General features: G+C 41.2%; 2 protein-coding genes across 2 annotated transcripts; both read left to right on the top strand.

The window, feature by feature from the left end:
- Window positions 1-333: 333 nt before the first annotated feature.
- Window positions 334-1,350, top strand: LOC309873707 (olfactory receptor 51D1-like; the record flags this gene model as incomplete). Its single annotated transcript, XM_082749908.1, has 1 exon — window positions 334-1,350. The coding sequence occupies one exon, from the start codon at window positions 334-336 to the stop codon at window positions 1,348-1,350; it is 1,017 nt and encodes a 338-aa protein (XP_082606034.1).
- Window positions 1,351-8,209: 6,859 nt separating this feature from the next.
- LOC309840121 (olfactory receptor 51E1) lies at window positions 8,210-16,532 on the top strand. Its single transcript, XM_082682188.1, has 2 exons — window positions 8,210-8,289; window positions 15,392-16,532. Exon 2 carries the CDS (start codon window positions 15,434-15,436, stop codon window positions 16,385-16,387), a length of 954 nt encoding a protein of 317 aa, XP_082538314.1. The 5' UTR covers window positions 8,210-8,289; window positions 15,392-15,433; the 3' UTR covers window positions 16,388-16,532.
- Window positions 16,533-25,679: the final 9,147 nt, after the last annotated feature.

The following is a 25,679-nucleotide window of genomic DNA, read 5'->3' on the forward strand; positions in this document are numbered from 1 at the left end:
CTTGGGACCCAAATGAACTTTAACCTTATATGCACCAGCAGAGCTGGGGTCAGTGTGGAACATTCTGGGCAGGTCCACTATGTTGGAGAAGTGCTTAAGAGCAGTGCCTTGTCCACAGCTTTAGCTCTGGAAAGAAGAGCTGTTGCATATTTTCTGAGTGGATTGTCACACACTGAGATTAATGGGACCTCTAGGAAATGTGTATAAGGGGACACAGAGCACAGAGAGACTGGAGTTCAGAATTATAAGTACTTAATCTTCTGTTTGCTACTGTCATCACGACTCCGGTGCTCTTTCCTGGTAAGTCCTTAGTCTCCTCTGAACCATGACTAAATGGTGTTTCTCCTTTTCCCCTTCATAGACCCTGGTCTTGGAATGCAGAAGCCTCAGTGCTTGGTTCCTGTCATAGCCACTCCAAATGGAACTCTGGTACACCCAGCATATTTCCTACTGGTGGGCATCCCTGGCTTGGGGCCTAACATACACTTTTGGCTGGCTTTTCCACTGTGTTTTATGTATGCTTTGGCCACCCTGGGCAACCTGGCCATTGTCCTCATCATCCGTGTGGAAAGGCGCCTGCATGAGCCCATGTACCTTTTCCTGGCTATGCTTTCCACCATTGACCTAGTCCTGTCTTCTGTCACCATGCCTAAGATGGCCAGCCTCTTCTTAACAGGCATCCAGGAAATAGGATTCAATATTTGTCTGGCCCAGATGTTCCTCATCCATGCTCTGTCAGCCATGGAGTCAGCTGTCCTGCTGGCCATGGCTTTTGACCGTTTTGTGGCAATCTGCCATCCACTGCGGCATGCTTCTGTGCTTACGGGGCCTACTGTGGCTAAGATTGGACTAGCTGCTCTGACCAGAGGATTTGTTTTCTTCTTCCCACTTCCCTTCCTCCTGAAGCGGTTGTCATACTGCCAAACACGTACCGTCACACACTCCTTCTGTTTGCACCAAGATATCATGAAATTGTCCTGTACTGACACCATAGTCAATGTAGTGTATGGACTCTTCATTATCCTCTCAGTGATGGGTGTGGACTCCCTCTTCATCGGTCTCTCCTACATTCTCATCCTGAAGACTGTGTTGGAGCTGTCTTCTCGGGGGGCAGCACTCAAGGCTTTCAACACCTGTGTCTCCCATCTCTGTGCTGTACTGGTCTTCTACGTGCCCCTCATTGGGCTATCAGTGGTACACAGGTTGGGGGGCCCTACTTCCCTGCTCCACGTGATTATGGCTAATATCTATCTACTACTACCACCTGTGGTCAACCCTGTTGTTTATGGAGCCAAGACCAAGGAGATCCGTTCACGGATTCTCCATATGTTCTCACAGGGTGGTAGGTGAGCAGAATAACCTCCCTAGTGCCTTCAATCCCTGCCAAAGCTGAGAGGATTATGACCTTGTGAAAGTCTTAGTGATTGGAGCATCCAACCTACTGGGCTGTCTGTTTCCAGATATCTGGAATGTGTCAATACAGAACTGTGGATTTGAGAAAGTTTTGGCTAGGCCAAAGGAACAGCCCCAAGCAAAGGTTTCTCATCAGAAGGCTCCTACATTAGCAAGAATGGGTCAGTACTAAGTCATTAGTGGGGTAGGCTGGACAAATGTGGCCTTGCTGCTAACATGGAGGTAGAGCCTGAGAGACAGTGGCTGGCACTGTCAGTCTGCTATGCTCCCGGCAGCAGGCTCTTGTGAAGGAGATTTGAATATCACACTTCCATGGCTGCCACAGCATCTGACCTTAGACATTTCAGCCACGTAAGGCCCGTGGTATGGGGACTTAGGTATTTTCTGCCTCCAGTGCTTCGGTGTATTTAGTTTAATCTTTAATAGTTTATGGTGTATAATTGATATACAACAAATGGCACACATTTAAAGTTCACAGTTTGATAAGTTTCGACATGTATACACCCATAAAACCACACCACAATCAAGATATGAACATATTTCTCATTCCCCAAAAGTTGCCTTATACCCTTTTGAAGTCCCTCACTCCCATATCTCCTGGTCACTTCCTGCTCCAATCCCCAGATAACCACTGAAATGCTTTATGCTACATCAGTTTGCATTTCCTAGAATTTTAGATAAATAGAACCAAACACTATGTACTCCTTTTCTTGTATGGCTTATTTTAGTCAGCACAGTTATTTTGAGATTCATCCATGCTATAGCATATATACTTATATTAAGTAATATTAAGTTACTTAATTCTTTTTATTGCTAGGTAGCATTCTATTGTGTAATTATGTTATAGTTTGTTTATCTGTTCATCTCCTGATGGACATTTAGAATGTTTCCAGAACTGACTTGTTTAACTTTTTAACTGCCTAAGTGTTTTCCACAGTGGTTGTACCACTTTCCAAAGTGGTTGCGTCATTTTACATTTCTACTGATAGTGTATGAGAGTTAAAATTTTTTGGCATCTTAGCTTACTTTTGATATAGTCTGTATTTTTTATTTTAGCTATTTTAGTAAGTTTTTAATAGCATCCCATTGTGCTTTCAATATGACCCTAATAAATAGTGATGTTTCATATCTTTTCATGTGCTTATTTGTCATCTGTAAATCTTTGCCACTTTTCTGTTCTGTTGTTTAGTTATTACTGAGTTTGGATTTGTAAAAATATATGTTGTATATAAGTCCTTTATCAGATATATACTTTACATTTTCCCCCAGTCTGTGGCTTGTCTTTTGCTTCTCTTAATTGTCTTAAAAAAAAATCAAATATTCTTAATCGATGAAGTCTCATTTATCAAGTTGTTCTTTTATAGCAATACTTTGATGCACCTAAAAACTCATCACAATTGCACAAAAATCCATGTTCTTTTTCTTCTCATAAGCAATATAGTTTTGGGTTTTATATTTCACTCTGTGATCTGTTTTGTGTTAGTTTTTGTATATATAGGTGTAAGGTATGGGTCAAAGTTAATTTATTTCCATATTGACATCTGGTTATTTTGATGCTACTGGACTATCCATGGTCAACTGTATTGTTTTTGTATCTTTGTAGAAAATCAGTTATCTATGTATGTGTGAATCTTATTCTAGAATTTTTTTTTTAATTCACTGACTATTTTGCTATTTTTTATGTCAATACCACGTCGTTTTGACTAATGTGGCTTTGTAAGATGTCTTACAATCAGTATTGTTTTTTTTTTTTTTTTTTTAAGATTTTATTTATTTGTCAGAGAGAGTGAGCGAGAGCGAGCACAGGCAGACAGAGTGGAAGGCAGAGTCAGACGGAGAAGCAGGCTCCCTGCGGAGCAAGGAGCCCGGTATGGGACTCGATCCCAGGACGCTGGGATCATGACCTGAGCCGAAGGCAGCTGCTTAACCAACTGAGCCACCCAGGCGTCCCACAATCAGTATTGTTAATCCTTTTACTTTGTTCTTCATTTTCAAAGGTGCTCTGATTATACTTTCTTAGGAATTTTAGCAGCAGTTTTAAAATTTATACACAATAGTCTTTTGGAATTCTGACTTGAATTGTATTGAATTTATATAGGTCAGTTTAGAGAGAATTGATATTGTTGAGTTTTCCAACTCATGAACATAGTATATATCTTCATTTTTAGGATATCCCTCAATTTCTTTCAGATGTGTTTTGTAGTTTTATTGTATGGGTTTTTCATGTCTTTCATCAGACTTATCTGTATTTCATATTTTGATACTATTATATAAATGGTATTATTTAGTTAACTTTTCTGATATTCCATTATGCTAGTGTACAGAACTATAACTGACTTCTTTACATTACTCCTGAATCTTGAACTTTGCTAAACTCAATCATTATTTCTATAAGTGGTTTTTTTTTTTGCATTAGATTTTCTACATAGATGATCATGTTGCTTGTGAGTAAAGATGGTTTTACTTCTTTCTTTCAAATTTGGATACAATTAATCGGTTAGTTTGTGTTATTGGATTGGCAAGAAATGCCAGGATATTGTGAATAGAAGTAATAAGCGTCACGTGATCTTAGGGGGAAAATATCTACTGTTCTACTATTGAATATGTTCTATTAATTTTTTTTAAAGATTTTATTTAAAGAGTGAGAGTGAGAGAGAGAGTGAGCACAAGAAGGGGGAGCAGCAGGCGGAGGGAGAAGCAGGCTCCCTGACGAGCAAGGACCCCCATGCAGGACTTGATCCCTGCGCTCGGGGATCATGACCCGAGCCAAAGGCAGACACTTAACAGACTGAACCACCCAGATGTCCCTGTTCTATTAATTTTTAAGAAAAATAATTTTACATTAGTCTATTGCTTCATGTAGTTATGTCACTTTATGCTTGAAATATTTTGAAGTTTTCTTAACAGGGATTTAAGTATTTAGCATTTTTAATTTTCTTATAATGAATTATCATTATGAAGTGGCCTTCTTTATTTGTGGTAATATTCTTTACTCTGAAATCTACATTGTCTGATATTAATAAAGCCATTTTAGCTTTCTTGTAATTAATGTAACTGTGATGTATCTTTTTTTTCATTCCTTACTTTTCGCCCATTTGTGTCTTTTGGTTTGGAGTGCCTTTTTTAATAGAAAGGATATTGTCACTTCTTACATTTTTATCTGATTTGATGATATCTGTATTTTACTAGGGGTATCCCATTTGTTTTCTATTTGTACCACCTGTTTCCCCCCGCTTTGCCTTTTTTTCTTTATTTTGGGTTATTTTTAATGGTTCCATTTTATCTCCTTTTATAGTTTGTTAGCTATCACTCTTTTGTTATTTTAATGGCTGTGTAGGGTTTAAATATATATTAACTTATTACAGCCTACCTTCATTTAACCATTTAATGTGTAGAAGAATTTTGTAGGACTGTATTCCCATTCCTCTCCTCCCAACCTTTGTGCTGTTGTTGTACATATTGCTTTTATATGTTTTATAAACTCCACACCACATTATTGTTATTTTCATCTAAACAATTATCTTTAAAGAGGTTTGAATCATAGGAAAACACCTTCATGTATGTACCCAGGTGGTTACAATTTTTACTGCTCTGCATTTTTTCTGTAGATGTATATTATTTCTATCTGGTATTGTTTTTCTCTACTTGAAGAGTTTATCATACTTTGTGATGTGATATGATAATGAATTATTTCAGCTTTTGTATACCTAAAATATCATTATCTTGAGCTGCTTGCATCTATGAGTTTATAGGTTTATAGTGTATATCAAATTTGGAAAACTTTTTGTCCCCCACCCCACAGAGAGGACTCCAGTCACATGTAATTAGGCCACCTGAAGTTCTCCCACTCCTCACTGAGTCTGTGTTTGTTTTTTATTTTTAAAAAATTTTTAAAATATTTTATTTATTTATTTGACAGACAGAGATCACAAGTAGGCAGAAAGGTAGGCAGAGAGAGAGGAGGAAGCAGGCTCCCTGCCGAGCAAGAGAGCCCGACCCGGGGTTTGATCCCAGGACCCTGAGATCATGACCTGAGCTAAAGGCAGAGGCTTTAACCATTGAGCCACCCAGGTGCCCCTGTGTTTGTTTTTTAAATATTGCTTTGTATCTCTGTGTTTCCTTTTGAATACTTTTTAATTCAGTGTCTTCAAGTTTCCTAATCATTTCTTCCACAATGTATCTCCATCTGGAGAGTTTTATGTCTCATTCCTTGGAGTTTTTATCCCTAGAAGTTTAATTTCAATTTTATTTTATTTTTTCTAAAGGTTTTATTTATTTTTTTGATAGAGAGATTGAAAATAGGGGTGGAAGGGGGGAGGGGCAGAGGGAAAGGAAGAAACAGACTCTCCACTGAGCAGGGAGCTGGACACAGGTCTAGATCCCAGGATTTTGACCAGAGCAGAAGGCAAACACTAAACCTACTGAACCACCTAGGCACCCTGATTGCAATTTTAAAAAATATCTTTCATGTCTCTACTTAAGTTTTTATTCTGTTTAATGCAGTTGTAATCATCTTTAATATATAATATCTTTATCTTGTAGTTCTCGTATCTGTTTCAGTTCTAGATCAGTTTTAATTATTCTCGCCATTATGGGTCATTTTTCTTCTTTGCATGTCTGGCAATTTGATCACATGTGAGACTACAGATTTTACCTTGGTTTTGCGTATTTTCGTATCCCTATAGATATTCTTCTGTTTTGTTTAGGGACTCAGTCAAGTTACTTATACTTAGTTAGGTCATTTGGGTCTTGCCTTTAAGAATTGTTAGGTGGGGGGGGGGGCGCCTGGGTGGCTCAGTGGGTTAAGCCTCTGCCTTCGGCTCAGGTCATGATCCCAGGGTCCTGGGATTGAGCCCCGCATCGGGTTCTCTGCTCAGCAGGGAGTCTGCTTCCCCCCTCTCTCTCTGCCTGCCTCTCTGCCTACTTGTGATCCCTCTCTCTGTCAAATAAATAAATAAATAAATCTTTAAAAAAAAAGAATTGTTAGGTGGGACTAGAGCAGTGCTCAGTCTAAGGTTCATTATTCCCCACTACTGAGGCAAGATCCTTCTGCATTCTCTACTTAGTGCTCTGTTAATCTTGAAGTTTTCCAGTTTGGCTGGTGGAGACAGTCACTATCCTTGACCCTGTGTGAACACTGGATAGTGTTACCTTTCATCTTTTCAGGTGGCTCTTTCCCCAGCTTTAGGTAGCTTGTTCACGTGCATGTGTTGATCAGGACCTCAGTTGAAGGAGGATCCTCTACATCTCTGGGGTTCTCTCTATGTGTAGATCTCTCATCTTTGATATTCTCTCTTCAGATCTAGCTGGCTTGATCTGAACTCTTCATCTTCATTGAACTCTTCATCTCCATGTCCTTCACTTAGGGTGGGGTGTCCTCTGGACTCTGCTTGGGTTCTCCTTGCCTGCACTGCAACATGGAAACTTCCTTAGGGCAGGAAGCTAGAGAATCCACAGGGTTTCACCTTATTTGTTTCCTGTATCTCAGGGCTCACTGTACTTCATTGCCTGATGCCCAGTCTTGAAAAACACTGTTTATGTATATAGTCCATTTCTTGGTTTCTTCAGAGGGATATTCCTTCTTGCTACTCCCATTTTCCCAGAAGTAGAAGTCCCTTGGTTGTATATATTTTTGAAGTCTTCACACAGCCTAAGTTTGGGAGGCTTAGGGAAACAGCAGAGATGGCTTGAGGGTGATGGCAGTGAGTTCCTGCACTCATGGTCTACAGGTTCTGTGGGTAGCTGGAGCCCTTGTCATCACTATTTTTGATGTGGTTTGAGATGGAATGGCCTGATTTGACATGATCTATTTTTGCATAATTTGAGTTAGCATGCTCTAGGTTGTATATTTTAAACTTAAGAGTTGTAAAACTGGTAAGTAGACAACAAGGAGAAGCCAACTAAAATTCACTTTGCTTTATTTATGCACTTTGGAAAACATATTTAAATATGTAAGGCATTTAGTTTTACATTAAAATTGTTCTCTAGCTCTCTAAAATGTTCTCTTACTATTTTTGCCCTTAAGAGAGAAACCAGATGGCATTGGTCTTTTATGGTTGGTATTGGAGGTAGGAGAGGGTTAAGGAAACCACATCCTCTTTCTTCAGCCAGAAGTTCAGGAATCCAAGGCCAGGGAGTGGAAGATAGCATGTTCCCCAGGGATCCATGCTATGAGTTAGCTAGACACAGGGCCCAGAGCCTGGTAGACAAAGAAAATGTAGCCCTAGAGCTTTGGGGAAAGGCGGATGGGTCCATTGGGATCCAGACTCAGCAAGGATCCAACAGGGGCCACAAACAGGAAGAAGGCAGAGGATAGAGAAAGCTCCAGGAAGAAGAGGGGGTGGTACTTAATTGTGGGGCCTCAGTGAAAGCTTATTCTGTTTTTCCTCTGTCTGAGTTTACTGAGCCTGGGAAGAAACATGGAAAAACGCTCCTCACAAAGTCCACAGCCACACAAATGAGTTTCTTCTAGCTTTTCCTTACTCATCCGCCTGTCAAACTTTACATTGGGAACTGGCCAATATCCTGACTGGCACAGGGCCCATCTGGAGAGGACTCTAGAGACCCTCTCTACCCACTTTCCCTCCTTCCCCATACCCGGGGTGCACTTTCCCAGGACACAAAAGCCAAGAAGGACATCAGACGCACAGTTGGCTACTGAGGGGGTACTTGCTGATAGACCCTCTGGGCAACACGCCTGCCCCCCAGGAGGGGAAAGCAGAAGGAGGGAGGAGGTAAGACAGAATAAATAACCTTGATCAGGGAGGCACAAAGAAGGGGGTGGAGACAGAGAATGCAGAACTTCAGCATAGTCTGCCAGACATCTTTGGGAAGAGGACTGGAGAAAAAGACACACATTACTTCCAGGCCATTGCGGTGAGTGCAGGAGACCAGGGGGTATGCAGAGATGTGTGGGTTTCTTGTAGGTAGGGAATTCCCGTTAGACCTGCCAAATCTAAGGGAGAAGAAACCAGGGTATGATGAAGTATAGGGGTGGAGTCGGGGAACATGAAGGAGGCTCCTGACTCAAAGGACAGTGTTAGCAGTTTCTGTGTGGGATGAAGGGAAGTGTGGACAGTGGTAGATGTTGCCTATGGGTAGTTTTCAAGCAATTTTTAATTATCAGTTTCCTGGGGGTGCCCATCTAGGGCTTGGCAAGAGTTGGTCTAAATGAAGGTGAAGGGACAGAAAACAAACTGGGGGTTGGGTTAGAGTTAGGTTGGTGTTTGTGTGTTAACAGGACAGTCCCAGGTGTTAGTGTGGGTAAAGCATAGTTTGTGATTGGGGGTTTAGGCCTTGTTCTGTCATCTGTATTGGGAGTCAGACTGTGGCTGATATTGGGACTTAGCAGTCCTCCTGGAGCTCTGGCCCTGACTCTGTCTATGCCTGGGTCAGGATCCAGTCTTCATCCCATATAAAAAGTGCATTACTGCCACACTGTGACTTCCTCTACCATGCACTCTGTTCCCCAGCTCCACTAAACCACTCATAGCTTTCCAAACAAGGTATACTCTCTTTCTAGGTCTTCAGATTTGCCAGTGTGCACTTTTTTTTTTTTTTAAGATTTTTATAGTTATTTATTTAGAGTGAGACAGCAGAGTGAGAGAGAGCTCAAGCTAGGGTTGGGGGCACAGGGAGAGAGAGAAGCAAGCTCTCTGCTCAGGGGCTGGATTCTAGGAACCTGAGATCATGCCCTAAGCCAAAGGTAAACACTGCTTAACCATTTGAGCCACCCAGGTGCCCCACCAGTGTGTGTGTAATTTTAACAAATTACATCCAGTCTGTTGGTTTAGTTCCCCCAAGTCACTCAGAATTAGATGAAGGCCCTTTGCCATGTCCTGTAAGCCATTACATGATCTGGCCCCTTTCTTCCTTTCTGACCTCATCTTCTAAAACTCTCCTGTGCTCTCTGTATCTCTGGCTCTATTGACCTTCTTTCTGTTCTGTGAATCCTCAGAACAGAAGACCTTCTCCTTTTGTTTCCTCAGCTCCTTCCCTAGATCTTAGAATGGCTGGCATGTTCCTACACAGCTCTTGGTTCATATGTCACCTCCTCAGAGAGGCTGTCACTGACCCCCTCTCAAATATGGGTGCCCTACCTGTCCCCTACCCTCTTCCTTCATCTTATCTTGGTGCATTTATCTTTTCCTGACATGTTATTGCTTATTTGTTTATTTTTTGTTATTTCCTTCATAGTGTGTGATCTCTATGCACTATGATCTTTTCTGTTTCATCCGTTGTTTTATCTCCAGTTTTGGTACATGGAGCCAAACATACTCAGTGTTTTTACTGTCTAACTGAATGATGCTGGCCCCATACTCTCCATCCTGTCTGGTTAACTGACTAACTCTGTAAGTCTTGGCTCAGAGGTCGCCTCCTCAGGGAAGTCCTCTGGGACTGACAACTTGGTAACCTATTGTCTGCTTTGCTTCTGAGGTCTGTACTTACCCCTATGCTAGCATTTAACACAACATGTTGTGATAGCTTCATGTTTTGTCTCAATTTCTCCCCACCCCTGGAGTTCTGAGCTGTGCCTTGTTCACTCTATGTCTCATTATCTCCAATGCTTAGCACAGGTTCTGGTACATGGCAGTCAGTAAATCAATAATTACTGGAAAAAGATCAATAGATCAATCAAAGTCCAAGATCAGGCTTTTTCGCTGCACCACATTTGCCTGTGTGTAGGCAGCAGAGTAGCTCTGATGGGCACTGATTATTGGGTCAAGCTTTGCAGGTCTGTGGGACTTTTACTGACTCTGGTCCTATGTGGGATGTGGAGGGGCAGGGACCTGAATCCCTGGAGCTCTGTTTGGGGGTGATTTTGGAGAACCAGGCTGACTAGAGTAAGTAAAATGAGGCTCCCAGCCTGTAGTAAGGCTCTAAAAGTAGAGCCTCACTCTAGTTTTTTAGTTGGAAAATGAGAGAATGCAACTTCTATTCTCATTTTGGCCATTCTAAAATGAGTGGCCAAGGCTCTGCAAAGGTTCATCTGCGTTATCAAATCAAGGCAAAGTAAGAGGGGCAAGGGATGTGGATGATTTGGGGTCGAAGTGATTCTGGGGCTACCACACCCATGGGATATTAAGGAAAGTAACCCCCTCTAATGAAGTGAGTGATTAGATCTTACAGTTCTTGTCCACCACCGAAGTCTGCCTTCCCTCTTTGGGCCTACAAGTAGGAGCCAGAGGCTCCCAGGTATTCTGGATTCTCTCCAAGGACATTGTCTTCCAGATGTTCCCACAGAGACTGGCAGGGGCACCAGAGGTCCTTACCCCACTGCTCTCGGCATGGAGCATTCTGTGTGTTTAGCCCACACAATGGCAATGACTATGAATCCCATCTTCCATTCCCTCCTTACTCCTCTTCCCTGCTGCACACAAGTGGGGAGAGTTGGTCAAGTGTTCTGAGTCCTGGAGAGGCCCTCTAGACTCACAGGTCCTCAAAGTTTGGATTTCTTGGAGATAAACATTAAAATAGTCCTTATAAAACATTGGTCCATTCTGAAGGAGACTGAGAGAGGGCAGGGCAGTAGCTTGGCCTATCAGAAAGCATATGGAATACTATGCAGCCATCAAAAGAAATGAAATCTTGCCATTTGCAACAACATGGATGGAACTAGAGCGTATCATGCTTAGCGAAATAAGTCAAGCAGAGAAAGACAACTATCATATGATCTCCCTGATATGAGGAAGTGGTGATGCAACATGGGGGCTTAAGTGGGTAGGAGAAGAATAAATGAAACAAGATGGGATTGGGAGGGAGACAAACCATAAGTGACTCTTAATCTCACAAAACAAACTGAGGGTTGCTGGGGGAAGGGGATTGGGAGAAGGGGGTGGGATTATGGACATTGGGGAGGGTATGTGCTTTGGTGAGTGCTGTGAAGTGTGTAAACCTGGTGATTCACAGACCTGTACCCCTGGGGATAAAAATATATGTTTATAAAAAATAAAAAATTAAAAAAAAAAAAAAAGAAAGCATATGGATTTGTCACTAAGAGCTCTAATTAACCCTCAACATCCTTATCAGTCAAATGGGATTAATAATACCTGCCTGACAGGTTGATGAGAGGCTCTAATCATATAAGAAGGAAGTACTGGGTAGAGGATAAAGTTTTTTAATCTCCACTATGGGACCAACCCAAACTTAATACCAGAGGAGTTGGGGCTGAAAGGAGAGTACCTGAGTCCTGTTCTGGGGGTGGGGGTTCTCTTCCCTGCCTCTTGAGTTGCCTTCTAAGGATCTACCTGGGCCTGGTGTCCTACTTACCTGGCCATTCTACCCTGCCTCTTGGGAAGATTTGATTGCTTTCAAAAGGTGCAGCACAATTAAGGGCAGCCTAGAATAGTAGAAAGTGTATGGGCGTTGATGTTAGTTCAGGTTAAATTTCTGCTTTTCTATTCATCTGTTAAACTCTGTTTTCCATTCATCTGTTAAACCCTAAACATTATTTAATCCCTTGGGACCTGGTTTTTCCTGGATTTCTGTTATCATAAAAAGCAGTAAAATTAGCATTGGGAATGACCTCATTACTCTTCTCTTGGATCAGAAGAAATAGAGCTTGTAGTCCCTGGTCTACTTCTCTGACTGCCTTTCCACGGGTCTCTGAGAAACAGGGAGTTCGGAGAGCTATGGGAAGAATGCAAGAATGGGCTGATGGTGCGAGCTTAGCTGGCAATGGGGGATGGAGTCTGGAAGCCAGGGGGAAGGAATGAGGTTGGAACGCCTCACAGTGTGTTTCTGCTCTGTGTCGCTGGCAGCTTCTGTTCCCTCCATTCTCAGGAGAGGGCCAAGATGTACTTCATAGTTCTCCAAAGTACATGGCTGGGACTTGCTGAGATAGTGTGACCTTTTCAGAGAAAATCCCAGGCCTATTCCTTAGGGCTAGGATAATCAGGCTTTCAACAACAAAAACAAACAAACAAACAAAAAACAAAAAGGAAGGAAGGAAAGAAAGAAAGAAAAAAGAAAAAAAAAAGAAAAAAGACTTTCTTTCTTTTGTTTTCCCTGAAGCTCCAAATGTTCTCTCTCTGAGTAGATGCAAATGGTTTTAATTACCAACAGCCCATTCAGGCAGGATGGCACAGGTTTCCTCTCCCCACCTCCTGGCAGGACTGTGGGAGATTGAGATGTTTTAGGGCTTGTGCCTTCTGGCTGGTCCCTGTAACATTCCTTCATTTTCCTTTTGCTGGGGTGTTCTGTGTCCCAGCCTGATGTTTTCTACCAATAGTAGCTACCCACTTTATACTGCTGAGGTGCCTCCCTTCCTGGACAGCTGTGTCCTCTTCTTGTTGCCATTGTGGGAGATCGTCTGTTACTGTGTGTGTGTGTGTGTGTGTGTGTGTTTGTACTTGCACATGCGTGCATGAGTGTGTGCTTAAGGTGGAGTGGCAATTTAGGTGACAAATAGGGGGAACTGAAATTTTTTGGAAACTTTCTACGTATTGAGAAGACTTGTTCCCCATTTTAATGGAAAAAATTTAAAAAGTGCATCATACGAAGTGATAGGTGTTTTATACCCTTTGACAGGTCTTACCTCATAATTTTGCAGGAACACTGTAAGGTTGTTACATTTACTCTGAGCTTAGACTTGAGTTTCTAGCTCCAGAATTCTGATTACCACATCACTTGGCCCTGAGGGGTAATAGGATGGAATATGCCAATCCAGTGTTTCCTAAAGTGGCACATTGTGACCCCATTCTACCATGTCTGTTCCGTGGAATTTTTGGATGGTGTAGATATCTGGCTCTCTGGAGTAGCAGAGCCTTCTTGCTGATGTCTGCAGAGGAAGGATCCTGGGTCACCCTGTCTCTTGGACATAAACTGTCCTGTGTGCCTACTTTGCATTTGTGTAGAGCCAAGGCTTTGTACCTGCCCCATACTCCATGTATTCTTTTGTGCCTTCTGGATCCTGGGGTAAGAAAGGCCTTTTCTGTTTGACCCTAAAGATTCTTGTTCTAAAATGAAGACTATCATACACTGACCTTCTAAACATTCTTCCATTCTTCTTCAGTGTCTCTGTAGCTCATACAACTGGCAGTCCTTCTTACCTCCTTGGCCATGCTATCCTCATTAGATGTGTATTGAGGGATTCTTCTTTTGATAAAACTCACTTTCACTTTCAATAAATGTTAACTGAATACTAATTAAAAAATATGGTAGGGTTCCTGCCATTCAGGAATCCATAATTCAGGGAAAAACAAATATAGCAATAATTATATAGTTCAGGACTATACATGCTGGAAAAGAGACCTAAACAAAGTTCTTTGGGAGCAGAGGGCAGGAAACACTTTATTATAACCAGGGGTAGAAGCTTAGCAAGACAGCATAGGAGAGAGATAGTAAACTAGGGTGTGAAAGATGAGTAAGATTTTGCTCAGTGGGAAGTCAAGGAGGGGGATCTGGGAAGATCTTGATGAAGGGATGAGAAAAAAGATGAAAAAAACATAGAAGCATGGGAATCAATGCCACCTTCATAAAATGGCATGCATTCTAATGTGCTAGAGCACAGGAGCCATGGTCAGCAGTGGTAAGAGAGAAACCTACGGCCAGATGCTGGAAGACAGACTTTTTTTGCCACAGCCTAACAGTTTGATCTTTTTTCTAGAATTAATGTGGAACTTTGAAAGGTATTTTCTTTTTCTAAGCAATAGATAGTGATCTGAGTTCATTTGCTTTGAAGATTATTGGAATTGTGCAGATAAACAGGGAGGCGCTGGAAGCATGGCAGACAGACTCAGAGTCTCTGAGCTTGTGTGGCTGTTCAGGCCATCCTGCAGAAGAGAGGACATAGTAGAAGAAAACAGTTAACAACAGCAACAGATGTAATTTTTTGCCCATTTACTATGTGTAAGGCATTGTGTTAAATACTTTATACTTATCATCTTACTGAATCTTCATAATGAGCTCTGTTAGGCAGCAAATATTATCCTCATTTTAATGATGGGGAAACGGATGCTTAGGAAGGTTAACTGGTTTTCCCTGGGAAGTTATTCACTGGGATATGAATCCAGGATTGATTTCAAAGCTCGTAGTCTTAACAACCATACGATACAGACTGTAGAAGAGTTTGTTTTTTGGACAGGGCGAGTTTGATGTGCTTGAGAGACACACAGGTGATTCCTTTCAGTAAGGCTTTAGAGTTATGAATCTGGATCACAAGAGACAGTTCAAAGCTTACTAAACAGATTTGGAATCCGTAGTTTAGGCATAACAAATGGACTTATAGAAAGGGACAAGATGCTCAGGGTAGAGGGTATAGATTAAGAGGAAAACTAAGGATAAATTTCTGAGAGCATTATTATCTAAAAGTATGCTTAAGGGTCAAGGATAGGAGGCTGAAGATCCAGAAAGGAGACCAAGAACTGGTGATCATAGAGTGCTTAGGAGCAGTAGGAGGAGAAGAGAGAATTTTTAAGAAGAAGGGAACTCCTTGTAGTGTCATAGGTTATAGAGAGGTCAGCACAGAAGGTTTAAGACACTGATGACTTTGGCTTCTTTGCCTGAAATTCTAAGTTAAATATGGCTCCTTATGCCTTCTTCCTCCAGCACTTTGAATTAAACTTTCATTCTCTGCCCTACATCTCATGCTTCCAGTGTTTTGCTCTCTGTCTGGTCTGAGGGACCCCTCGTGGAATAGCTCACTGATGGAACAAAGATTCCTGACACAACCTGAGCCCAGTGAATGGTATAAGTCCTTCCTGATGCTGGCCATGAGCTCTTCTTCACACTCAACCGCTCTCTGGCAACTTGTCTTAGTATTTCATTTGTTTTCAGTATTGACTTTAGAGGTGGGATTAGTGATTAGAACTGGGCCTTGAGTTGCAAATGGTGGTTAGGCTGAGTTTAGAATAGAATCAGAGCTTGGATAGTCAATGAAGTTAGAGTTTGGGCTAGAGAACAGACATCAGGGTAGAGGGGAAAAAACATGGCATTGGGATCCTGGAGGATCTGACAATAGCTTGTGTTTTTATTCCAGCCTTTACCTGCCTGGCACTGGTTGAGTCTCAGCTTCTTCACTATGGTGGACCCCAAAAGCAATGAATCCAGTGCCACATATTTTATTTTAATAGGTCTTCCAGGCTTGGAAGAAGCTCAGTTCTGGTTGGCCTTTCCATTGTGTTCCCTCTACCTTATTGCTGTGCTAGGTAACCTGACAATTATCTACATTGTGAGGACTGAGCACAGCCTACATGAGCCCATGTATATTTTTCTTTGCATGCTTTCTGGCCTTGACATCCTTATCTCCACTTCGTCTATGCCCAAAATGATGGCCATCTTCTGGTTCAATTCCACTATCATCCAATTTGATGCTTGTCTGCTACAGATGTTTGCCATCCACTCCTTATCTGGCATGGAGTCCACAGTATTGCTCGCCATGGCCTTTGACCGCTATGTGGCCATTTGCCACCCATTACGCCATGCCACTGTGCTAACATTGCCTCGTGTTACCAAGATTGGCATGGCTGCTGTGGTACGGGGTACTGCACTAATGGCACCCCTGCCTATCTTCATCAAACGGCTGCCTTTCTGCCACTCCAACATTCTTTCCCATTCCTACTGCCTACACCAAGATGTCATGAAGCTGGCTTGTGCTGATATCCGTGTCAATATCATCTATGGCCTCATTGTCATCATCTCTGCCATTGGCCTGGACTCACTTCTCATCTCCTTGTCATATCTACTTATCCTCAAGACTGTATTGGGATTGACACGTGAAGCCCAAGCAAAGGCATTTGGCACTTGTGTCTCTCATGTATGTGCTGTTTTCATATTTTATGTACCTTTCATCGGATTATCTATGGTGCACCGTTTCAGCAAGCGGCATAACTCCCTTCTACCCATCATCATGGCCAATATCTACCTGCTTGTTCCTCCTGTGCTCAACCCTATTGTTTATGGAGTCAAGACAAAGGAGATTCGGCACCGCATCCTTCGTCTTTTCCATGTGACGACCCCTACTTCAGATCCATAGGTGTCAGTGAAAATTCCTTTTTTACTCAAAGTTTTTCAGTTCAAATTTTAATATAACATTTTAGAAGACAGTATTAGAAAAAAAAATCTTCCCTACTTAAGAAATACAACTGATTCTTTAAACATGAAACTGGTTGAAGAATCTCTATAAGATAGGGGTACACTCATATCCTACCAAGCCCCATTGTAAAATGTTATTTTCTTTTTATAATTCTCTCTATATAATTATTAGAACCATGAGGTGGTTGTGGCTGGAGGATTATTGTTTCCCATTTACCTATTTAGCCCAAATCTCTAATTGCTTGCACTGATACTCTACAGCATTCTGAGATGAGAGTGACACATCTAAGAGATATTGAAGAAAGGGTTAAGCATGGCAAAGTAAAATAAACACAAGAGTGAAATACAATCAGATAATCTGGCTTAAAACTGTGATTTCCTTTTCAGAATCCCTAACTGTATTGGATCCCAGGAAGAGATATACTTGGATCTTCTTCTTTAAAATAATCCCCACAGAGAATAAATAATTTCTGTTCTTCTGGACACCAGCCCTTAAGAGAAGGATTAGAAGTAGAACCTTGAAAAGTCTATAGTTACCTACATTAATGAAAGAGAACATACTCTGTTTTGAGAGTTTCACAGCTTGTGGAGACTTTTACTTATTTAATTTTCTGATCAACCTTTTGTATGGGAAGGAATATGATTAGTATCACTATTATACCAGTGGGGAAATTAATGTTAATGGGGATCAATGAATTATATGAGGTCACAGAAAATTGTCTTTTGATGCCCAATGCCATATTATGAGGGAGGGTCTGTTAGGGAAACCTGTGAGTTAGTGAATTAGACATTTCCAGAGTCTTTCATTTTTTTAGGGGAGGTATTTAATTTTCTTCCTCACTCATTTAGTATTTCATATAGGAATTTCCTGTAAATGTTGCTGATGATTTTAATCCCAGTAGTTCTGGGTCCATTTGCCACCATACCTGAGTAGTAACAACATAAGTGTGTTTGGGTCACTCTCCAAAAGTGGCTAGTTTGGAAAATAGTGTGGTTAGCAGTAAAGGCACTCACTGGATACCTGGAGAAACACTTCATGGAGAAATGCAGCTCAGAACAACTAGAAGCTCATGTCAGAAATGACAAGTCTCCCACAGACCAGGAATCAAGAGCAGGAAACATCATGAAGCTGAGCAAGGTCAATGGCCCATGTGGCTAGTCAGAAAGCAAGGTTAAGGCAAACATGGCTCAAAAGAAACTGAGCGGCTCACATAACTGGGCACCACATATCCCTTAGACTCTGAATGGCCCTGCAGGGGAAGCTGACAGGATTAGTGCTTGTAAAACAAGACCGTAGGAGAGGCCAATAAAGACTACACCCCTGCCAGCTGTACTTAGCAAGAATATGATCCCAGAGGTCTACCTAAGAGCCTCACAAGGTAGACACAACACTTCTAGAAGAAAGCAGAATGGGAAATAGAGGGTGTGGGCACTCCAGGAGTGCAGTGGGAATAGACAGAGCAGAAATGAGACTACCACCCATGGTGGAGGGGGTTTATCAGGCCCAAAGAGAGGTACATGAGTGTGAGAAGTAGATAGTATAGCAGAAAGCATGACACAGAGCCAGCCAGAATTTTCTGGCTATGTTTATAAGACTTCTTGGTAGAGAGGGCATGGAGAGAGCATTTCTGATTCCTTGGACTGGAATCCAGAAGATAAGAATTGTGCAGTATAGAATCTGGTATGTTCAGCTAGGTGGTGGCCAGCAGAACTAGGAGCATAAACTAGAGTCAGTACAGTCTTTGGTCATTTTGGATGGAGGAGCAGCCTCTTACCCAGTAGTACCCTGATACAGGGATTGGGAGAAAGAGAGAATGAAAGAGGAAGATGTTCGTTCTTAGTGGGAAAGCAATATATGATCAATGTAAACAAAATTGTCCACTCTCAAAATATAAAAGAAAAATATAATAAATTCAGTAAACTTTCACATAAAATGACAAACACTGTTAGCATCTTGGTGTTTATTTGTCCAGATTTTTTTTAAGTAGGCTTCATGCCCAGTGTGGAATCCAGCGAGGGGCCTGAACCCACAACCCCAAGATCAAGACCTAAGCTGAAATCAAGAATTGGATGCTTAACCAACTGAGCGACTGAGGAGCCCCTCTCCAGACTTTTTATTAGTGTTTGTATGCATGCTTCTGTATGGGCATATGATAAATGTGTATATCTGTTTTATAGCTGAAAATATATATCTGAAAGCCTAAACAAAGGGGACAAGATGGCGGGGAAGTAGGAGGAGGCGCCTTTTCAGCCTGTACCCCAAAGTGAGCTGATTACCTACCAAAGAACTCCAATCACCCATGAAATCAGCCTCAGATCAGAATTATACACGTCTGGATCTCTACAGGGGCAGAAGACGCCAGTGGGCAGGTAAAGCGGAGTGGGAACGGTGACTGATATCAGAAGATAAATAAAGGGGCACCTGGGTGGCTCAGTGGGTTAAAGCCTCTACCTTCAGCTCAGGTCATGATCTCAGGGTTCTGGGATCAAGCCCCACATCGGGCTCTCTGCTCACTGGGGAGCCTGCTTCTCCCTCTCTCTCTCTCTCTGCCTGCCTCTCTGCCTACTTGTGATCTCTCTCTCTGTCAAATAAATAAATAAAATCTTAAAAAAAAAAGAAGATAAATAAAAGGGGGGAGGGAGCCACCAGAGGCGACCGGTTGGAAAGTAATACCCCAGTATGAGATATAGAGTGCCCTGCATCTGGATACCAGCATTAACTTGGAGACTGGTTGAAAGCACTCCAAAAGAGCAAAGGATCGCGGGGCGGGGGGAAATTGTGGGAATCGGGGTGGCTAGGGACAGGGGCTTAAGTCCCCAGCCCCAGGACAGACTCCCCTGGCACTGAGGCAGAGAGAGTGCGGCGGAGAAACCAGGTCTTGGTCCCTAAGCCGCCATCGCACCTGAGAACGCGTGGGTTCTGTTTCCTGTGAGGGGATGGGAGCCAGGCTGGGCAACAGAACGCAAGAGCCCTGCTATAGAGCCTGAGATACTCCCCTGAGAGAGGTACAAATGCCCAGCCGGCGCCTTTTGAGAGGCACCATTGTTTCAGAGCCTAAGACGCCTGCACAAACTCTCCCCCCAGAGAGGTGTGCAGAAGGCCCAGCCTGGTGCTTTCGAACCTGTGCCTCATTCTCAGACCCTGAGACCTGCGCACGACCCACAGCCTCCCCTGAAATTGGTGCGCACAAGACGGGCACTCTTAGACCCAGAAAGACCAGGCCCTCCCAGCCGGGGCCAGCGGGAAAATCTCAGTGTGCGATTGCTGCTTGGAACCTCTCTGGCGGTCTGGAGCTGCCCAGACAGCGGCCACTGCCTTGGCTTTGGTATAAGCAAAAAGATCCTGCGTCCCCAGGGACCGCGACTTGGAACCTGCTCTGCCAGCGGCCAAGGGGGAACTTATTTAGGCTCTGCAGCCAGGCTCAGACTTCTCTCTGAGAGGGTGATCAGGGTGCAGTTTGTTTTCCTCTAAAACTACAAAAACCATCAAAAGCGGTCAAAGTGAGAGAAAAAAAAAGTGAACAAACATAAAAACCGCCAGAGAACAAAAGCCTGAAAAAAAAAACCAAAAACAGTTTCCTCAGAGCCCACCCCCTTGAGAGGGGGGCGGGAGGACTTAACTCAGGGAACATCATTGACTGCCCCCAGAAAACAAACCAAGAAAGAAGAAAAAAGAGAAAAAAAAAATAAAGGACTACAAGAGAACAACCACTACTTCATAGGAAAACTTATTTTTCACTCATTCCCACTATTCTGGTTCATTTTTTTTTAATACATAGGTTTTTTTTAAACCTATTTACCATCACAGAGAGCTGTACAGTACATCAAATTCCATAATAACCTTCTACCATGAACTTTTTGATACAGACACCTATGTTTTTCTTTTGTATTTCTGTTTTTTGAATTCCTTTTTTAAAATTTTAGTTTAGTCTAATTTATTCCTTTTTATTTTTATTTTCTAATATTCATATAGAGTTAAACTTCAAAGTAATCCCTTTCCCCAATCAATACTACCCCTACAGGTAAACCAATTTTTAATCCCCCTTTATCTTAGGAAAGCTGAGTTCTTTAACAAAGATATCAAGATACATCCAGGAAGAATCAAAGCAGCCTTCCTCGCACACACTGAGAATTTATAACCACTCTCACATCCTTTTCTTCCACCAGTGTTTCTGTGTTTTTGTGTTTGTCCTGATAGCATATAAATCTTACACTTGGGGTTCTTTTTGACGAGGTTCTTCCTTTATTTGCATATATATTTTTTTCACTTGTCATATACTTTTATCAGTCTTTTTGTTTGTCTGTTTTTGTTTGTCTACTTCATAAATCTTATGGAAGCCGAAACAGATGAATCAGACACTTTATATATTTTTTCTAAAGATTCAGCCATTATCCTAGATTTGAGAAGTGATTCCTAGTCTGTGACAGTTAATATGCTCAGGGTAAGTTTCATGGGTTTGATCTTAAGTGACTTAAACATTTTGTGGGTATAAACACACACACACACACACACACACACACACACACACAAACCCCACCACCACCACCACAACTACACCACAACTACACCACCACTACCACCACCACTACCACTACCTTCCTTATGTAATTTCTTAATAAATACTAAATGCCAGATATAGAGACAAAGCTATTGCAGGACTCTTTTGACTTCTAGATTAGATTTCTGGTCACTTATTTCATGAATACTCACTGTGTCACCTGGAAGGGCCTGGAGTTAAATACTAGAATGAGAAGGATAGGCTGCCTCTTTAGGAGATTTGGCTGGAAGTGAAGGTATGTTCTGGAAAAAGACCTTCATCATGTGCCTTTCACACAGGTATCTTTTTACCTTCCCAATTTCCTTTGTTTGGACATTGTTGTCTCTGTCCCTACCATCTCAGTCATTTGGATTTTTGTTGGGTCCTGGAAAAGTCTGAATAATAGTAACTCTCAGTCTGTAAGTTACTCATTTTTAAAGGTTTATTTAGGAATGTTTAATAAACATGACTTGTGTTCTCCATTTTGACTACTAGTGCTCTAGTCTCTTGCTTAGAGGAGTGCCAGACCTCCACATTTGTCTCCTTACCTTGAACATCTTTTGCACTAGCCCAAAATCCCATGTAGTTTGCAGGAGTTTTTCCAAACACAATTCCAATTATCTTGCTCCTCTCCTTAAAATCCACTGAGGGTCTTTTATTGCCTGCCATATAGCATTACTTCTTAGAATGACAGTAGGCCATTCTTTTTCACTTTTATACTGGTCCCCATCTTATTTTTTTGTGTAATATTTCTAATTTTTCCACGTAGTGTTTTTTAGTTACTTTATAGTACTTGCTCTCAGTGGTTTCTTGCACTTTTAAATTCTTTCTTTCATTCTGTTTCCTTTGAATTGCCTTTTGCTGTTTTCTCTTTTTAGTAACACCTTACAAAATGAAGCTCTTTATCAATATGTCAGGCCAAAAGAAATATTTTCTCTTCAGTGTTCCAGACTTTTTGGCTCATACTTTGAAACAGGATCATTTATAGTTCATAAAAGTTTGGGGTGAGACTTCTGAGTCATATATGTTCAAATTAGTAAGATACCCTTTATTACTTCTTTAATTAAGATGAGATAAGACTTCCTTAGGTGTGATGCACATGCATGTGGAGGGTTAACCTTTCCACTGTCTTGCCTTTCAGATAGACCTGAATTTGGGAAAAGACCATATTATACCATTGGTTTAGCATTTCAGAGTTGATATTTATTGTTTATCTCTTAAGGTACAGTAGTTCCTGCTTATCCACAGGGCATACATTCTAAGACTCTCAGTTGGATGTCTGGAGCTGCAGATAATATCAAACCCTATATATACTCTACTATATTTTTTTCCTGTATATACATACTTATGATATAATTTGACTTATAAATTAGGCACAGTACGAGGTTAGCAACAGAACTAATAATAAAATAGAACAATTATAATATACATAATAAAAGCTTTGTGAATGTGGTGTCTCTTTCTCAAAATATCTTATTGTGCTGTATTCACCTTTCTTCTTGTGATTATGTGAGATGATAAAATGCCTACAGGATAGATGAAGTGAGGTGATTTCTGTAGGCATTGCAATGCAGCACTAGGCAACTATTGACATTCTGATGTGTCAGGGCGAGATTCATCTGTTTCCAGATGCGGTTGACCGCAAGTAGCTGAAGCCATGGAAAGTGAAACTGTGGGTAAGGGGTGGGGGATACTGTATTCTCAAAACAACTTCTTATCTATTGCCCTCACATCTCAGAGCTTTCTTTATGTTAAACTTGATCCAAAGGGAATGTAGCTGATGCAGAATCAGATTGTAGTTTGCCTTTTCCACTCCTAAGGAAGCTAATGGGAATACAGGGCTTTTAATTCTAAGAAAGTTAAAGAATGGGGGGATGGAGAATCTGGATATCTGAAATGGGGACATAGAAGAGGACACAACTGTTGGTGTTAGACTTTACCATGAAAACTTCCAGGCAATGCTTCACCAAGGAAAATGGTAGGCAAAGAAGTCTCTTGGAAAAATGGACATTCCTGAGAGAGGTTATAGGGAGAATCAGTGCTGAGGCAGGTGAAACCATATCACAGTGTCATGAGCCCAGCATCACATAACTAACATATTTATGTATTCTTTTATTCAATGTAAAGTAAGAACTATTTTGGTGGGGGGAGGTAAACAAATAGAGAAGTATAAGAGAGAGAACCTGATCTTAGAGACTTTTCATTTACTACTCTCAGCAATAGCCATGTGAGCTTGCAAAGTATCCTTTTTTTTTTTTAAATTTTATTTTTTTATAATGTCTGTTACTTAGAGCAGAGTTGGGATGGATGAGAGAAAGTCAACTGCTTTTCATTCCATTCCTTACTGCACCATGCTTCACCTTCTACAAGCTCTTTGGATACAAGGCTTTCTTTGACTAATATACCTTTCCCTAAACACTCTATTTTTTCCTAGTTAATTTCTCTTCAAAATTTGGACATCTTCATAATTATATTTTGAGAAAAGCCATTCCTAATCCTTTGAACAGGTGAGATACCCTGATTGTGTACTTCCATAGAAACACCCATTAATTAATCCATTTATTCAGTCACGATGGTAGGGAGAATTCTAAACACCCCATGAAAACATCTTGTTCTAATTCCCCAAACCTTTGAATATGTGAAATATCACTTCTGGTATTGTGTTACTATATGGCATAGCTGACCTTAAGATAGATGAATCCTTAGAAGAAGAGACATTCCTGCAACTAGCTGATAACAGAAGAAGTTAGAGATAGTCAAAATATGAGAAGGATGTGATGCATTGTTGCTGGTTTGGTGATGAAAGAGGTCATGTGAGCAGCCTTAAGGAGCTGAGGAAGGCTGGTAGACAACAATTGAACAATCTCAAGGGACTGGCTTCTGCCAACAGCCAAATGAATATGGAAACAGATTCTTCTCCAGGGCTTCCAGATAAGAAAGACACACATCCCCTTTCAGCATCACTTTGTAAGGTACACTTGAGGTGTGCCACTGTGGCTCAGTTTAGTATCTGACTTGTGATTTTGGCTTAGGTCATGATCCCAGGTCCTGGGATCAAGCCCTTCACTGGGCTTCATGCTCAGTGGGAGTCTTCTTGGCATTCTTTCCATCTTCTTCTCCCTTTGTTCCTCTCATACTTATATGTCTTCTCTCTCTAAAATAAAAAACCTTGGGAAAAAATAAGGTATACTCAAGCAGAAATATATTAACAAATATTAGTATTGTAATTTTCTTTCTTAAAAAAACTCTTTATGGAACCAGAGTATTTAACTCAGGTATGAAGGACATTAATTTGGAGAAAATGGCCTGGGAGATCCTGTATGGTGAAAAAGTAGAAAACCTTTAATTAGGTGAGGGACTTTAGTTCAATCAGTTGGTTTGCACTTCTCATATCTCCAGGTCAGCTATCTAAGCTCAACTTGAAACCTTTTCACAAACTTTGCAATTATTTATATGTATTCTTTTCTCTGAAAGACTAGAGGCTCCAGGAGTAAACATTTCTGAGTTATCTCTTAATTAATTAATCTGTTGCCCCTTTTCCCACTCAAATTCATGTATACATTCAAAGGAATTATTAAGCAGCTATTATTTCACAGATACCACTACAAACAGTATATTTTGGCACCCTTGTTTGAGGTTTACAGTCTAGTCAAGTGACAAACTATTATATATGTACATATATTGCATAGGACACAAACACAGTTCAGTAAATAATGTGAAAAAAAGAACTGGCCAAGTTTTTCTGAGAAATTAAGCTTCTACTTGACTAATGAGACATGAAGCTAGGATTGATACATGGGTAAGGGGGAAGGGGGATTGTGAGAACATTACAAGCAGAGTACATGATGTCTGAGAAGACCCTGAGGCCAGGTAAGAGCTTAAACTGATAGTCTTTTGGCTCCAGTCTCACTTATATGTCAACACACTTTAAATCTGCAATTCATATTCCTAACTTATTTTACAGTAAAAAATATTTAATAAGTGATTCATATGGTTTTGGACAAACGAATCTCAGCAGAGTATGCGTAGTTCTGTACAATTCTGTACAGTTTGTACAATCTTTCTGGCTTCATCCTGTACCACTCCCTCTTCAAACTCTATACACAGTCACACTTGTATCAGTATAACAAGTGGTAAAGGCATAAAGAAGTTCAGGAATGGTTATCTTCCCACAACCACATTTATTTCTTTGAAATATGGAGTCTTTTGTTAAATGTTGCTCTTTCTTCCTAGGTTTTTATCTTTCTTACTGAATTTGTACTTGGCCTAGAAAGACTCCATACATTTTTCAAGATGAAACAAAAAACAGTCTCTCCTTTGTAGAGGTTTGTCTGATCTTCCCAGGCAAATTCTGGCAACTACTAATTTGCAGTTCCTCTAGTAATCTCTTGCACAGAATGTTATTATGGCACTTGTGTTCTGGTTCTGAATTTACCTGCCTTTGTCCTGGTACAAGATTGTGTTTGTACCAGGAGAGAAAGGATCATTTTTAATATATTTTTCAGTCTTTAATCCCCAGCACTGTTTCCAGTACCAAGTAAACAGTGAATGTAAATTTGCAACATGGATTATCTTGATGGTCTTCCCACTAGCCTTGACCAGGGGATTTTAGTGCTTCCTAAGGGTAGCAGTTTCCTGCAAGGAATAGGAAGTCTCTTTTATGGTACCCAGACCCTGTTATATTTCATAGTTTCA

Source organism: Mustela nivalis (assembly GCF_964662115.1).
Source record: "Mustela nivalis genome assembly, chromosome: 9".
Taxonomy (NCBI): domain Eukaryota; kingdom Metazoa; phylum Chordata; class Mammalia; order Carnivora; family Mustelidae; genus Mustela; species Mustela nivalis.